Source organism: Phalaenopsis equestris, unplaced genomic scaffold (genome assembly GCF_001263595.1).
Source record: "Phalaenopsis equestris unplaced genomic scaffold, ASM126359v1 Scaffold000428, whole genome shotgun sequence".
NCBI classification, from domain to species: domain Eukaryota; kingdom Viridiplantae; phylum Streptophyta; class Magnoliopsida; order Asparagales; family Orchidaceae; genus Phalaenopsis; species Phalaenopsis equestris.
In genome coordinates, this window is record NW_018164869.1 from 5,398,059 (window position 1) to 5,413,345 (window position 15,287).

The following is a 15,287-nucleotide window of genomic DNA, read 5'->3' on the forward strand; positions in this document are numbered from 1 at the left end:
AAAATATCGTTTTTATAACGCACCTATCTAAGTGCAGTGACATTTTTCTGTCAGCGGTTTGACTTTTCCAAAAAAATAAAAATTTGTAATAACCACCATACCTAGCTTATCAGCAAATTATTTTTAATCAGCTTATCAACAGATCATCAAATAAATTACAGCTGCCTCAAACATATCCTAAGTCAACCATATATTAAAACTCAAATATTATTTAAAATATATATATATATATATATATATATATATATATGTATGTATAAGCCTGGCGCAATATTTATATTTAAGCCTGGCGAATTATTTATATTATTTATATTGTCTGATTAATTACAATTAAAAAACATGTAAGAAAATTTAAGAGATAATTACAGAAACAACATTCAAAATTTAAGTATTTATAGAACTACCACCACCATCATTTTTTAAATCGTTAAACTGGGTTTTTAAATGGATGGTTACTGAAGATATTAGGAGCCTGATAAAAACTGTTTTTTTCCACAGGGCTGATGAAATACCAATTCCATTATAAGGGTCATAAGATACTAATGATAGGTCTAATGCTAACTATAAGATCCACAATGTTGAGGTGGGATGATATTGCATGAGTTTGGCCTAAGAGGCTTAATGATATGTCAGAAGCTTATCTACTCCAAAAAAAATGTCAACAAAAGAATGCCCAATATGCTTTGTGGACTACTACATGATAGTAGAACAAATAGGTTGACATTGATTAAAGTGTATACATTGATCTCTAACAGAAGAAGAAATGTTTATCAGGACACGAGATTCATGAAAGGATTAAAAATGGATATGAAAATATATCAACTTTCAACTTATGGGCTGACCAATTAAGAATATGAATATATAGTTGATACTAGCTCTCTATAACCTCAATGACAAGTAGGCCATACCCATCATCTTATACATGGGTAGCCAACTAAAGATGAGACATCCTCAACCTTATGAATCGATGTTTAAAGATAAGTTAGAATGGTTTCCTTAACGTGTCATTATCCGGGCAAAACATCCATAGCCTATGATCTAACTGCCTAAAGATAAGATGAATGGTGTGATCGTCATATCATTTGGTCTAGGAATGATTGGGAGAATATAGTACAAACATTCAAAGGTATGAAAAGTATTCCCAATCACATGATGATACAGATAACCGGTTAAGGGTAGAATATTTTCAAACTTATGATTCAAAATAACATGCAAATATAAAATGGAATTACCCTTTCATTGTAGCAAGGTGTTGTGATATATAGAACGATCGACGAAGAAAATAAAAAATATGAACGGGAATATTCACAAACAAGAAAACAGAGAAACACACAGATTTATATGGCTCGACAAATTGTCTACGTCCACAAAGTTGCAAAGAATTTTATTGCTTGAGGAATTACACTGTTGTCGTTCACATCGACTTACAAAAAGAGTCTCTCACTTTCTCTCTCTACACCCGAGATACACACGAAGGAAGAAGACAAAAAAAGAAGAGAAGATGCCCTTGCTATTTCTTTCTTCAAGTCTCATCGTAAGTCAAATCATAAAGGAGGAGAAACGGAGAGCATTATATTGTATTCCCTTGCCTTAGAGATGCTTAAAATGAATGGCAGGATCTTTGCACTGAAAGAAAGGGTAGGCGGGAACAATTAAATTTCGTTTTTTTTTTAAACAAGGCTCCACATAACAGGAGGGTTGTAAAAGACTATCTGTTGAAAAAAAAAAAAGAAAAGAAAGATTGCCTCTAAAAGGAGAGAACCAAAGTTCTAAATATAGGAGGGATTCTAATGCACCTTGTTAAGGACAAAAAGGGAATCTTATTACTAATGGAAGGATAAACTTAAAAAGAGTTCGATTACCTATACATGGAAACAAATAAAATACATTCACTTATCGAATGACAAAAAGGGACTTATTCCATAGACCAAGTCAGGGTAAATGTGTGCATGAAACAGAATGCGAAGAACTGAAATCGAGTGAACATCAGCACACACATGCCTAACTTGATGCTCCAAACTTAGTCTACTGGGACTACCATATTCAATGTATACATGACATGCAAAATTTCTAAACATATAACAGCAACGAAACACTATACAAATTAGCATGAAAAATATAATAATCTTTTATGAAAACGTATTAACACGGGAACATTGATCACATTAAATCCTCCTTTTATAAAATCCTCCTTTTACACAGAGGAAGTTGATACAAAATATTTCTTCAAATAAAGATCATTTATAGACATCATAGGCCACCAGCCCTTGAGATCTATCCACGGGTAAAAGCATTTTTGTTCATCCAAAAGCTTATCATTTAACAAGCAGCCTACAAAAATAAACTTCAATCAACATCCTCACCCTCATCACATTGCAAAGCATATGAAGAGTTCCAAACATAATATTTTCCCAGAAAAAAGGCCCAAAAAGATGATCATTGGAATAACTATGATGCAAATAACAGGGGTGGCTGAGTGATCTCAGACACAATCAGAGGAAATACTATCAAATAACTCATAATTGAGCCAAAGGAAGCACAAAATTTCCGTTTTTTATAATTACAGTTACATCCCTAAATTATATATCGCCTTGGAACTAAACTATAATCAAAATTATTTTGTACGTAATTTATTGTGTAACAGATCAGCCAATATCACATAATTTTATTAATACAAGCAGGAAATTAAAATTAGAAATGGACTTTAATGATTTGACTAAAATCGATTATAAATGAATTGACTAAAATCAATCACACTTGCAAAATCAAAATAAAATTATGTAGATGAAAGAAAATAAAGCAAGAGTTCACACAACTGACATCAGAGAATAAGAACAAGAACAGGTAGACCACGTGATCTCTCTAATTTTTACAGAAGCCGTTCACCAAAAAAGCTCAACAAGACTGCTAGGAATTGAAAAATTGCTACAGGAACCACCAAACGAGATCCAATTGTTCATAATGTTTTTGGAATGTTGAATGAACAAATATAAAATCACATTATTTTGAATTTGTGACCTCCCAAAAGTGAGCGCAAATAATTAAACACAGACAATTAGAAGGTCATGCCATCTGCAACAGTAGAAATATGAATCAAAAGATTAATTCTAGCCAACAGTAGCTTACATAAAGACCAGATCACCACGGAGCCTATGCTAGATCAACATAGAAACTTAAGCGAAGAATTAGAATATTAAAGATTACATTCTATTCTTATAAACGCCATCATAGGCATGCTCTAAATACACTAAAATTTAAAGCTAAATTAGACATTCATTAAGCAAATCAGGTCATAGTTGTGCTTTCTATAATGTACTTCATCAATAGTCACATACATGTGTGTCACATTATAAAATATTTATAGAATCTATCATCAGTAGCGAGTGAGCACAATTTTAATATAGAGATGAACTTTCTGGCATAGTATTGAATGTGAGGTAACAACACAATTGTAAAAGAGAAGAACATTGGACCCTTGTGCTTGAAAGCTCACAGTTTCATAATCTATTTCACCTTTCCCAAAGCTTAGTTGAGTTCAAAACAGAATATCTTCTTTTTTAATTCACTTTTAGAAACAGTAAATTAGAAGAGATGCGTAGCAAAAGTTCTAGCTTAGATAGCGGAGACTTCCAACGAATTGAATTATTTTATCCGAACTGGCCCCATTGTAAGTTCAAAAAATAAAATTTATATCAGATGCATCAAAAGATAAAACTAATATCAAAACTTCCTGGTTTTTTTAAGCTTATAAACATGGATATCCCTATGCACTGCATGATTTTTGTAATAAAATGAATCCCGAATCAGATCAACCCCTCCTCAGCCCTGTCCCTTTTCACCCAATTGTGACTGAAAAATCCACAAAAAATTTGCAAAATCCACTCCACACCTTGGTAGCTATCTTTGCAAAAACGTAACTCCACCGATTCCGCTTGCCACCTTGCTTTTAGATTTGTGAAGATATAAACCTAGGAGTTTACTCATCCTCTGTTCTTCCCTCCACAGGCGTTGACCTTACTTCAAATGTTAAAGGACAAATATTAATCATAAAGTTTTGTTGGAAAAATCTTGCCCCGTCAAGAATCCTTCAAGAAATTCCAAGAACACCTGAAAGAAAACCTTCTAGGGAACTCTCTGTGTATTGAGTTAGATGATTAAGAACTTAATAATATTATCTAAATCTTTCCAGCAAGAATAGGATCCAAGAACTTCTTTCTTGTTGGAAAAAACCTTACTGCACTGCTTGATAAGAACTCCTTGCCGTTCACTTCCCTAGGCCTGAGGTTCTTGACCTGGATCTTTGTAGCAAGAGAATAGAGTTCTCCCTCCCTGCAACGGTTCTTGGATGCCGAGGATCTTGCTACAGGCCAAAGGCCAAAGTATAGGATTGCCGTTGTCGAAGAGCATTTACAGTGCTTCGACTACCTGAACAACAGAATGGGAAGGAAAGAACTACCACAACAAATAAGAATAAGAACAAAAGAAAACTGCGAGAACTACACAAACATAAGAACACAAAATATTGCATGGTTCGGTCCATTGACCTACATCCACGGAGGGAATCGCTACCAAAATTCACTAGCACAAAGAAAGAATTACAGGCTCATTACATCGAGGAATCACAAAGTCTCTCTAGATCTCTATCTCTACAAGACCTCTCCCTCAACTCTAAAGTCTCTCCTCTCTTTCTTCCTCTCATTGCTGAATTTTCTTCCTCCTCTTGACCTTCTTGATCAAATTTTTCTATCTCCTTATGGTAGTCTATCCATCCCACAAGACCCCTCATCTATTTATAGATAGATGAGGCCTCCCAAGAGGCATGAAAATTACAAGTGTGTCATTTGTCATAATTAAGAGCCATGATATGTAACAAGTTTAAATTTCGTAGAAATATTTAACCAAAATGATTAAGCATGTCCCACTAATTTTAAATGAACACATTCAACTATTTAAAACTCATATTAGTTATAACATTAGAATTTTTTTTCTAAGTTATTGATACCCATTGAAAGTTCTATAAAGCTATACCCCGCGTAGAATGCAAAAATATAATTTTGAATTTTATAATAGTTGTATTCCAATTATCTAGAATCACAACTTATCTAGTTTGTTCATATTGCAGTATGCTATTATTTTATTGCTCGATCCAGGTATTATGTCTTGTTTCTTGTTAATATGATGATATAATAATAAGCTCTAATACCATTTTGACATAGGACGTGTTAAGATCAAAGATTCCTAATGTAACTAAATAATGCAATGGATTAAAATCAAGCGACTAGAATTTAAATTTAAAATCTAAATACCACAAATTAAAACAAGAACTCAACATCTCTTGATTTAACCACAATTATAAGAAATAAGCATCAAATGATATTTTAATAATAATGTAAACAAAAAAATTGAACTATAAATATAAAGTCACCATAAACCATCATTCAATAAAAATTCACACAACAATAAAAAAATTAACTATTAAAATCAATCGTGCTTCTAAAATCAAGATCAAATTATGAAGACAAAATGGAAAAAGATAAGAATGTAACCGAATATATAAATTTAGGCCTCACAGTAGTATGAGAACATAGTTTACACCAAAGATTAATACACATTTGCACCATAATTCAATGACTCCACCAAATATATAAGATTTAAAAAAATCTGAATTTTATTTAACCATAAAGTTCTAAATTTCTTATCATAAAAATCAAAAGCTAAGTAGTGGCGATCTCTTACATTTCTTCAGGGAAAGAAAGTTCAAATCGTTAATTGTTAAATCCCGTGATCTAGCAATAACGGAATATCCATCAGCTCTAAAATCAGGTGACTAAGGAAAATAATAACAGAGATGAGCATAAACAGCTAAGGCATATAATAACAGAGATGAGCATAAACAGCTAAGGCAAATAATAATGAGGATATGCGAAAGAATAGGCTGATCACCTGATATCGCCACCCCAAACAGATAAAGAACACAAAAGCGGAACCGAACAGCTGCTACAGAATTCAGTAACAACATACCATCTATTAAAGTAAGAGTGGAATAAAAGGAATAGTGCTTCAATAGTCAGTAACTAGGGTAAAAATCAGCAACCCAACCGACATCAGGCCAACAAAGAAATCGAAAATGAACCTTAAAACCATGGAATCAAAACAATAGAGATCACATACTATTTTCATAACCATCTTCCAAATAAAAGAAATTAAACTTTTAAATAAAACAAAATATTGCCTTGATCATTTATTCACTCAACTTTTTACAAGTACATGCTTATGGATCTCCATCACTTGCTAATGCCACTTATTAATGTTCAAACCTTGCAAAACAAAACAGAAATATGAGATTTTGTTCTTCTGTAGCATCTATTATACAGCAAAGATAGCAGCTATTTGTTTAAATTGAAGAGCTAATTCTAGATTTCTAATGAAACAATGATGATACGAAGCCAAAGTAGCTAACCGTGCTTTAAGAAATTCCAAAGAATATCAACATTTTCTCATACAGAGAAAATCTCAAACTGAAGATCTACAGAACTACGTGTGAGCAACAGTAGTATGATATCAAATGTTTTACCATATAGCCTAAAAGAAATCAAAGAACAGATTCTCCACTGATTCTTATAGTGAGCACAAATCAGAATATTTGCTGATTCTTGTACCGTTTTTCATCTTCTTCCAATTCTTGGACAGCCTTATGAAATTTACAAATGGTGTAAATGCACCTGACAACAATAAAGCAAAAAAAAAAAACTAAAATAAAGAAGCATTTCTTATAAATGAATTCTATCAGTTATTTATATGCCGAGCAGTAACTGTGTAGCAGTATAGTAAGCAAGCTAATATACAAAGGACCACGTTTCTTTGAGCTTTGCAGATCTGTAAAAGAAAAATGTTTTGTAATAGTTATCTTACATTATAAAAAATAAAAAGAACATTTAGGGCTCATCTGGTTGCTTGAAGTTCGAAACACAAAAATATGATTAAATATAGTAAGAAATCAATGACTATTAAATTCATGGGTTTGCTCTCCTTTAGGCTTCGGCAACAATTCTTCAAATAGCTTGAAGTGACCATCTAAGAAGGTGCAAACTAATTTTGCATCACTCATGTTGAACACCTATAAAATCTTATCAATATACTCTGCCCAAGACAAATTAACTATACCTGCACTTCTGTTCCTGTTGATTCTCATCCACAAGATCTTCTTAGTTGGACTTAAATCCTTCATCTTGAACTCCCTTGATAATTTCTCCTTCAAGTACCTGATTTTCTTCATACTCGCTACTGCAATTAGCATACCATCAACATATAAAATGAGCAAGATAAAACAATTACCCAAATTTTTCAATAAACAACAGTGGTCTGCCAGACACTTCATGTATCAACTGTTTGACATAAACCTGTCAAACCTCCTGCACCACTATCTCAGGGTCTGCTTCAAGCCATAGAAGTTTTTTCTTCAACAAGTAGACCAAGTCTTCTTCCACTGGAAACGGTTGAGCTATATGCAATTCATCTTCCAGATTTCCATGTAAAAGAGTGGCTTTACATCCATCTACTCCAGATATAGATCTTTTTATACTACCAAGCTCAACACAACTCTGATAATTATCTCCACTAAAGGAGAAAAAATCTCAGTGTGATTTACTCCTTCCTTCTATTGAAATCACTTCACAACAAGTTTTGTTTCGCAGTGTCTGCTACCATCTGACACATCTTTCAATCTGTAGACTCACTTGTTATATAATGTTCTTTTGTCATCTAATAATGTCGTCAAATCTCAAGTCCGATTTGACATCAGTGTACATCTCATCATCCATCACAACATTCCCCTCATAGTTTTTAGCTTGAGCAACATCTTCATAACACTCTGATTCACCACTATATGTTAACAACAAATAATATAAAGAAAAAGATTACCTGTGTACTAGTAGTGTCACTCTGTCGTAACTCCTGACTTCAAAGTAGGTGACGGAAGAACTTTAGGAGCTTCACTGATTGAGTGCGTCTCCTTTCTCCACGCTCTTGATTACCAATGTCTTCCATCTCAATATTTTGAACACTTCAAAAATAATTGACAGATAATCCTGAGTTTTGCTCCTGTTCTTATACACCGTCGTTTTATTTAAAGTGATATCCTTGTTCCTGATAGTCTCAGAATTTATACCCAACTTCATTTGAGTCATACCAATGAAAGTGCACTTGACAAAATTCGGATCAAGTTTACTCTTAGTCCCTGCATCAACATGTACACATGCAAAATAACCAAATACCTTCAAGTGATATAATTTTGCCTTTTTATCACTACAGACTTCAAGTAAGCATTCCTTCAAAAATACTGATGAAGCACAATTTTTCACATAAATTCTATTGTTCACTAGTTTTACCCAGAATTGTCTTGACAAGTCTAGATGCAAGCTTATAATCTTAGCTCACTCCATAATGGCTCTATTCATGCGCTCAACCACACCATTATGTTGTAGTTTCATTGGAACAATGAACTCATGTCTGATCCCTTATGTAGCACAAAAAATTCTGAAACTTTGATCAATATACTTGCCCCCATTGTCTGATCTAAGACACTTCAATCTCAAGTTTTTCTCATTTTCAACCATGACCTTCTACTTCTTAAACACTTTAAATACATCGGATATTTACTTTAAGAAGTAAAATTATATCTTTATCGTGTAATTATCAATGAAAGTGACAAAGCAATGAAAAACTCTAATAGACTAAACTAGAGTAAAATCTCATACGTTACTATACACTAACTAATTTTTTTTTACTCCATTGACCCATCTTTAGAGAAAGAAATTTTCTTCATGTTGTCATATACACAATCTTTACAAAACTCTAAAGTCATAAATTTGAAACCATGAAGCTTGTTCTTTGAAAGTAGAGACTTTATACTTTTTTCGCTTATATGAGTAAGCCTACGGTGCCAAAAACCCGCATCATCCTTAGTTCAAACAACATTAATATTGCTAGGTAAAAAGAGCCTTTAAAGTTACCCCAACCCACCACATTGCTCCTCTGGTCACTTCCATGAATCACCCATGAAAGTAAACACATATCCTGACTTTGTCAGCTAACTCACTGAGATTAAATTTCTCTTCAAACTTAGAACATGTCTTACTTCACTAAACTTCTAGATAGTTCATTCAATTAGGTAACTATATATCAACATCGTCTTTTCTTATGATACTGGAGACATTGTATCTCTCGAATAAATCTTCTCTAGATCACTCTGAGTGTAATTTTTAAAAACCTCTTTGTTAGAGAAAGCACGAAAAGACGCGTCTAAAATCTACTATCTAAGATTCATTACTAACTAGGGACAAAATCAGAGTCACCTTAGATCTTGTCTGTGAAGACACTTGTAGAAAGATTCTTGTCTTGGCCTGCACCACCAGACTTTCTTAGAGCATTGCAATTCTTCTTGAAATGAGATCGCTTCCTGCATTTCCAACAGTCTCCTTTATCATTTCTTTTGAATGACTTAGAATTTCCTCTTTAGGATTTGAATTTGTTTCTACCTGTATTACTGTCGAGATACTTTCCCATGCTTTCAAGTTCAACGTGGAACCTAAAGATTCACCACTCACTGTCTTTCTTTAACTTTTTCATTCAACACTAACTCCATGAGGTCATCGAAGTTCAAATTTATATTACTTGAAGAGTTACCGTTGTGACCATTCCATCCCAACCGCCCGACAATGAAGACAAAATTAACATTGCCCTGACCTTATCGTCAAATTTAATACCCACAGAGCACAATTGACTAGTCACATTCTTGAAATTATTCAATTGCTCAACACCGAATTGTTTTCCGTCATCTTCATATTAAATAACTTCTTTATCAAAAAAATCTTATTTGAAACAGATGGTTTTTCAGACACCTTTGTCAATATCATCATAAGATCCACCGTAATTTTCTCATTTACTATGTTGAACACAACAGAAGAGGAAAATAACAGATGGATCAAACCTAGGACCGTTCTATCCAACACTTCTCATTCTTCAACAGTCATCTATCAAAGCTTCTTGGTGATTCCTTATAGTAGAAAATATAATTTCTTTTGATACAAAGAATTTTCCACTTGCATTCTCCATAACGCAAAATTCGATCCATTGAACTTCACCTTGTACCTCTCTTCGTAGGTCATTACTCCCACTCAAATCAAAATTCTTTAGAAGAAGAAACCTTATTCTAATAACACTTGTTGGGATTGATACTAGAGCTTTAATTGATTTACAATCAAAACTACACCGCGGAAAATAAGATCACACTGATTCGAAAAATTCAAAACAAAATATTAAACAGAAATGTACAACAAATTAATCATAGAAAAATACACCAAGATTTAACGTGGAAAAACTTGAGAACGGAAGAAAAAACCACACACCATACCAAAATTTCATTATAACGTGAGAAATGTACAAACATTCTCACTAATCAAATCTTTCTCTCTACATCACAGAAACTTACAATAATTATGGAGCTCGTCTCTCGATCACACGAGAAATTACTAAAATCCTCCTCCTCGACTCTTCTTCGTTCCACATGAAAGCTCTGTCAAGAAAATACCGCATGCACGAGAGTATCCATCGCTATAAATTAAGGGATTCAAGTCTTTTAATGGAGAAACTGCATTAGCGTAAGCACAAAGGCACTCGGCGTAATTATTCCTAATTTTCAGAACCTAAACTTGGAACGAGCGAAACACCGACGTAGTTATGTCGCCTGGCATAGTTACGTCACTAGACGTAGCCATGACAGTTTTGGCATAGGTACACCGCGATTGCAGTCTCCACACTCAATAATCTTCACCTCCGCTATCACTTCTCTCCCTATTTAATGTTCTTTTCTTCATATTTCCAAACCTCCAAACCTGGAACGAGCGAAACACCGACGTAATTGTGCCGCCAGGCATAGTTACGTCACCCGACGTAGCCATGACAGTTTTGGCATAGGTACGCCGCGATTGCAGTCTCCACACTCAATAATCTTGACCTCCGGTAACACTTCTCTCCCTATTTAATGTTCTTTTCTCCATATTTCCAACCCTCATTAGCCCCCCCACCCCCACCACCACATTGCAATTCGATATTTCAATAAAATTCAAAAGAGATGTATTAAGAGAAACTTCATACGAACGAAGATAGAAAGATATCACTTGGTTTTTTATGCTGAAACAAACATAACCACTTGTTTGAAGATAAGAGTTGAACATAGAGAAAAAATTGATGATGTTTCTTCTTGCCTTCTCTTTAGCAATCTTAAGAACTTCTTCCTTTTTTTCTCTTCTGCCTTGCAAGTGAAGATTACAAAGGTTTATTTAGCAAAAAGCACGCCATCAAATATTAATGATCGATCATCATTACAGATAATTATAAATTCAATTATAAACTTTCTTTGGTACTCCTCATGTGGGAATTTGAACTAACTTAATCACGAACGCACACCGTATAAGCAAAGCCTTTAACTCAAAACCGTTTGGTTGAAAAATAAAGCTCTCAACCACTGGGCCAAGATTGCTTGCATTTTTTTGGTACCCTTCATTAAAGACTTTGTGGTAACTTTTATTTACGACTTTATGATAGTCTCCATTTGGAACTTTGTGAAGAGAGTAACTGTTTTAAATAATTAGAAAGTGAACAACACACTAAACACTTACAATTTCACAAGTATGGATTTTGACCTTATGCCTTCATTTTGTATTTACCTAACTATATGTGTTTTGTACTCAAAATTCACCCTTAATAAGCTACCCTTGAATAAACTTGGTCTAGTTTCCATTGTGGCTAAGGGATGGCGAAGGCTCTGTATAGAGCAGTCCAGAAATCAGGACATTGTAACAGCATTGTCATTCATGGCTCCCAATCCATGGCAATGGATAAGACGTAAAGCCAAACACATGCGCTCAAATGCCGCCCGTGCGCAGCAGGAACACAAAGCACAGACCACCACGCCAAACAAAACCTAATTTCTAGTTCCAACGACAATAACCCTATTTCTCCACCTAGAGATTTAACCATAAAGCAAATCTTCGATTCCAAACACACCCAGTGAGCTCTAATAAAGGTTCTCCGATTGTTATTGTTGTTGTCGCCGTCCTTCCTTCATATACTACTTACCAATAAACTCCCAAACCACTTTATAGAAATACAAAAAAGTAAAATCCCTGCAATAAATCAACAGAGAAAAAGTGGAAGAGAGAGAAAATTTACAGATTTCTCGTAGCGATCCCTCTCGGAAGCAGTGCAGACCTCACTGACACAAATCAGGAAGTGCTCCTTCTTCCAATACAAATCTGAAAGAAAAATGCGCCCGAGGGTTCAGCAAAATGAATCAGAGCAACAAAGTGGGGAAACATGGGGCTGAGAGGATAACCCATGAGTTGAAGGACGGCGAAAGGCAACACGCCCGCAGAAGGCTTGAGAAGGAGAGTAGACAGCGTCACTACCGTTGATTTGAGAAGCTGCGGCAATGGCAGCGTTAAGATGATTGCAATTGCCACTTCCACCAACACCACGGAAGCCAGGATCGCCCATTGCAACTCCATGTTTTCTTCCCCCTCACTCTTTCTGGAGCTCGAAGCCTCTTCCTCTGTTGGTGGGTGGCATCAGAACAAAGGCTTCGATTCATTGAGCGGGGGCCATAACTCGAGGACGATGATCGTAATGCATCAAAATTGATGCAGGTTTGCGGAAGAAGTAATGGGATAAGATACTGAAAGATTAGACAATCCACAATTAATATATTGAGTTTGAAACATTTTAGAATTATTTAGAGATGAAAGAATTTTTTTAAGATCCCAAATCTTATGCATTTACTTAGGATCCGTTTGGGGCAGTTTATAAGTGCGAGCGATATTTTCAAAATGCCGCCGTACCGTTTGATTCGCTCGTTTCGCCAACTTATCTGAAACTGCGTTTGTGTTTTAATACTAAACGCAGACCCGCAGACCGCGTTTCAGGATAAACAATTTATCCTGAAACGCACAAACTGCCCCAAACGGACTCTTAATCTCACACCTCAATTTTAATTTTTACACACTATATATTCCAGTAATGTATGAAAAGATGGACTATACTATTTCCACATTTTCATACATAGAAAAATATATTTTAAAGCGTAACAAATTGAAGTTTGAGTGTGAGAGAAGTAATGCATAAGAATTGGGTGCTTTACGAAAATTACAAAAAAATTTATTTAATTTAAAGTAAAATAAAAATAATATATTTTAAAAATAATGTTTGCTGGCGGCAATGATGAGCGGATATTGGTGGTGATTAGCGACAACTGTCGGCACACCACCAATGGCTGCATGTGGTGATGGTTGGCAGGATTGATCGGTCACGACCCGGTGATTGGCAATGGTGGCCGACATGCGGCAGACAATGAGGTGCGGCGGCAGGCGCCAACTTAACATGAATTCACTAGCAACCTCTTTGGGCGACAGAGCGCTAGCACTTGATCCAAAGCTGACTGGCGTCTGATTCCATCGGACAAACAAGATCGTAGTATGATAATATAATTTTTTTTTAGATTTTGGTCAATCGCGCTAGCTCGATCCCAATTTTGGGAACGAAGATGATGAGAATGATTACAAAGACGAGAACTGCCCAAGCTGGCTCGATCCCAATGTTGATTGCAAAGATGATGAGATCAATTACCCATTCGCGATCCTTTTTTTCTTTTTTAACCTACTTGCTCAATTAACGATGGCTCACAGTTGAAATTTCAGAGGTGCTACGACAGATTTGGGTGGTAAATGTATTAATTAAAATTTAGGTGTTAAAAACAGGAGAAACAGGTAAAATTAATAGCAAGGTTGAGAGGACAAGCATAAATTTTAGTTATTTCTTGTCATCTCAAAAACTTTTCCCGCGTGATCCTCTAAATCATCAAAACCATCGTCATCGTCATCAAAATCATCATCATCATCGGAGCTGAAAGCTTCATGTTGGCTGTGGTGATTTTGAAATCTGAGGGCTTGGATAAGTCCTAGTTTTCCATGTTCCTTTGTTATTCTTGTTGGCTTCTTCCATGAAGGGAGAATTTTATTGAAATATCTAACTCAGTATCACTTTGGACTTGGACAGTTATGTAGCCCTCAGTGCAATCCTTTACGTTGATGTTCTCATGAAATGTAGAATTAGACATTGGAAGTTTGCTACCCAATATGTTAGTAATGACCCCCACCTATTCGCTTTGTGGTAACAATTGGATTCCCTATCATTTTGGGTAATTACCACCACCTCCACTCTACTAAATTTACTTGTTGAGCAAACGTTACCATAACTTTAAAGCCACTAATCATATGTATGAACTCATTCAGTGTCCTTTTTGGTTCGGCGCCCCGAACGCGACGAGACGTTGTTTTGGCAGAACGCGGCCCACGTTCTAGCAATGCATTATTAGGGTTTAGGTTTTTATTACGCTCTTGTCCCACATCGAATCCCTAGCGCTCCTTCTGTTTAATTTTTATTTATGACTCACATTTATTTTAATAACTTATGAGATTTATTTTGATAACTTAAATTATTTATTTTCTTAACTCATAACCTCATAATTTCTTAACTCATAACTTATGTCATAATAAATGATATCTTAAGTTATGTATTTTTATAACCCATGATAACTTAAGTTATTTATTTTCTTAACTTATAACTTATGTAATAACTTATGATATATAACTTATGATAACTTAAATTATTTATTTTCTCAACTCATAACTCATGTCATAACTTATGATATTTATTTTTATAACTCATGATAACTTAAGTTATTTATTTTTTTAACTCACTACTAACTTATGTCATTGATTTTACAAATAAAAATAAATTAATTTATTAAATTATCATAAATGTTATTGGTTAGTAACTTCATTCATGGATGATGGTTAAATATAACATAATTCAAAGAATGAGTAATTTCTCTTCTTAAAGCAGCCAGTACATTTCCCTCCATCAGTAAGTAAGAAAGTTTCAAGGGATTAGAGAGAGAATTCAAATCTTCAAAATCAAATTTCTTTAGGATCAAATTTTATTATCATGAATACATGTATGTGTTACTTTATCGTAGACATGTAAAAATTATGAATTTAAAATATCTTGACAAATATGTAATTTTAGAATTTGCGTCATAATTCTTGAACACGAATTTCTAACACCTCCCTCGTCGCGCTCCACCGACCGAAGCTTCAGCGGTTCGTGTTCAGATTTTGCTGGATTTTGGCGGCGAAAGTTGGAGGATTGTTGTTTTCTGGGAGGTGGATTAG

The 15,287-nt window shown here is 34.6% G+C and overlaps 1 protein-coding gene across 10 annotated transcripts; it reads right to left on the reverse strand.

The window, feature by feature from the left end:
- Nucleotides 1-1,375: 1,375 nt before the first annotated feature.
- On the reverse strand, nucleotides 1,376-12,736 carry LOC110027545. 10 transcript variants are annotated; one of them, XM_020729025.1, is made up of 7 exons: nucleotides 12,395-12,736; nucleotides 12,232-12,314; nucleotides 6,822-6,876; nucleotides 6,660-6,723; nucleotides 5,944-5,997; nucleotides 5,737-5,786; nucleotides 2,105-2,331 (listed from the first exon to the last, which is right to left on the reverse strand). In XM_020729025.1, the coding sequence occupies exons 1-7, from the start codon at nucleotides 12,564-12,566 to the stop codon at nucleotides 2,195-2,197; spliced, it is 615 nt and encodes a 204-aa protein (XP_020584684.1). In that variant the 5' UTR covers nucleotides 12,567-12,736; the 3' UTR covers nucleotides 2,105-2,194. The 10 variants fall into 10 exon arrangements, 9 of the variants coding, with proteins under 9 accessions (XP_020584688.1, XP_020584684.1, XP_020584685.1 ...); XM_020729026.1 differs by lacking the exons at nucleotides 5,737-5,786; nucleotides 5,944-5,997 and having other exon boundaries at nucleotides 2,237-2,331; XR_002294348.1 differs by lacking the exons at nucleotides 5,737-5,786; nucleotides 5,944-5,997 and having other exon boundaries at nucleotides 2,269-2,331; nucleotides 6,575-6,723.
- Between the last annotated feature and the right edge of the window lie 2,551 nt (nucleotides 12,737-15,287).

Coding starts and splice junctions, on each gene's coding strand:
- LOC110027545 (XM_020729025.1), bottom strand. CDS start 12,566: ATGGAGTTGCAATGGGCGATCCTGGCTTCCGTGGTGTTGGTGGAAGTG. Junction 12,315..12,394: donor CGCCGTCCTTCAACTCATGG/GTTATCCTCTCA, acceptor TTTTTCTTTCAG/ATTTGTATTGGAAGAAGGAG. Junction 5,998..6,659: donor TTGGAAGAAGATGAAAAACG/GTACAAGAATCA, acceptor TGAATTCTGTAG/CAGCTGTTCGGTTCCGCTTT.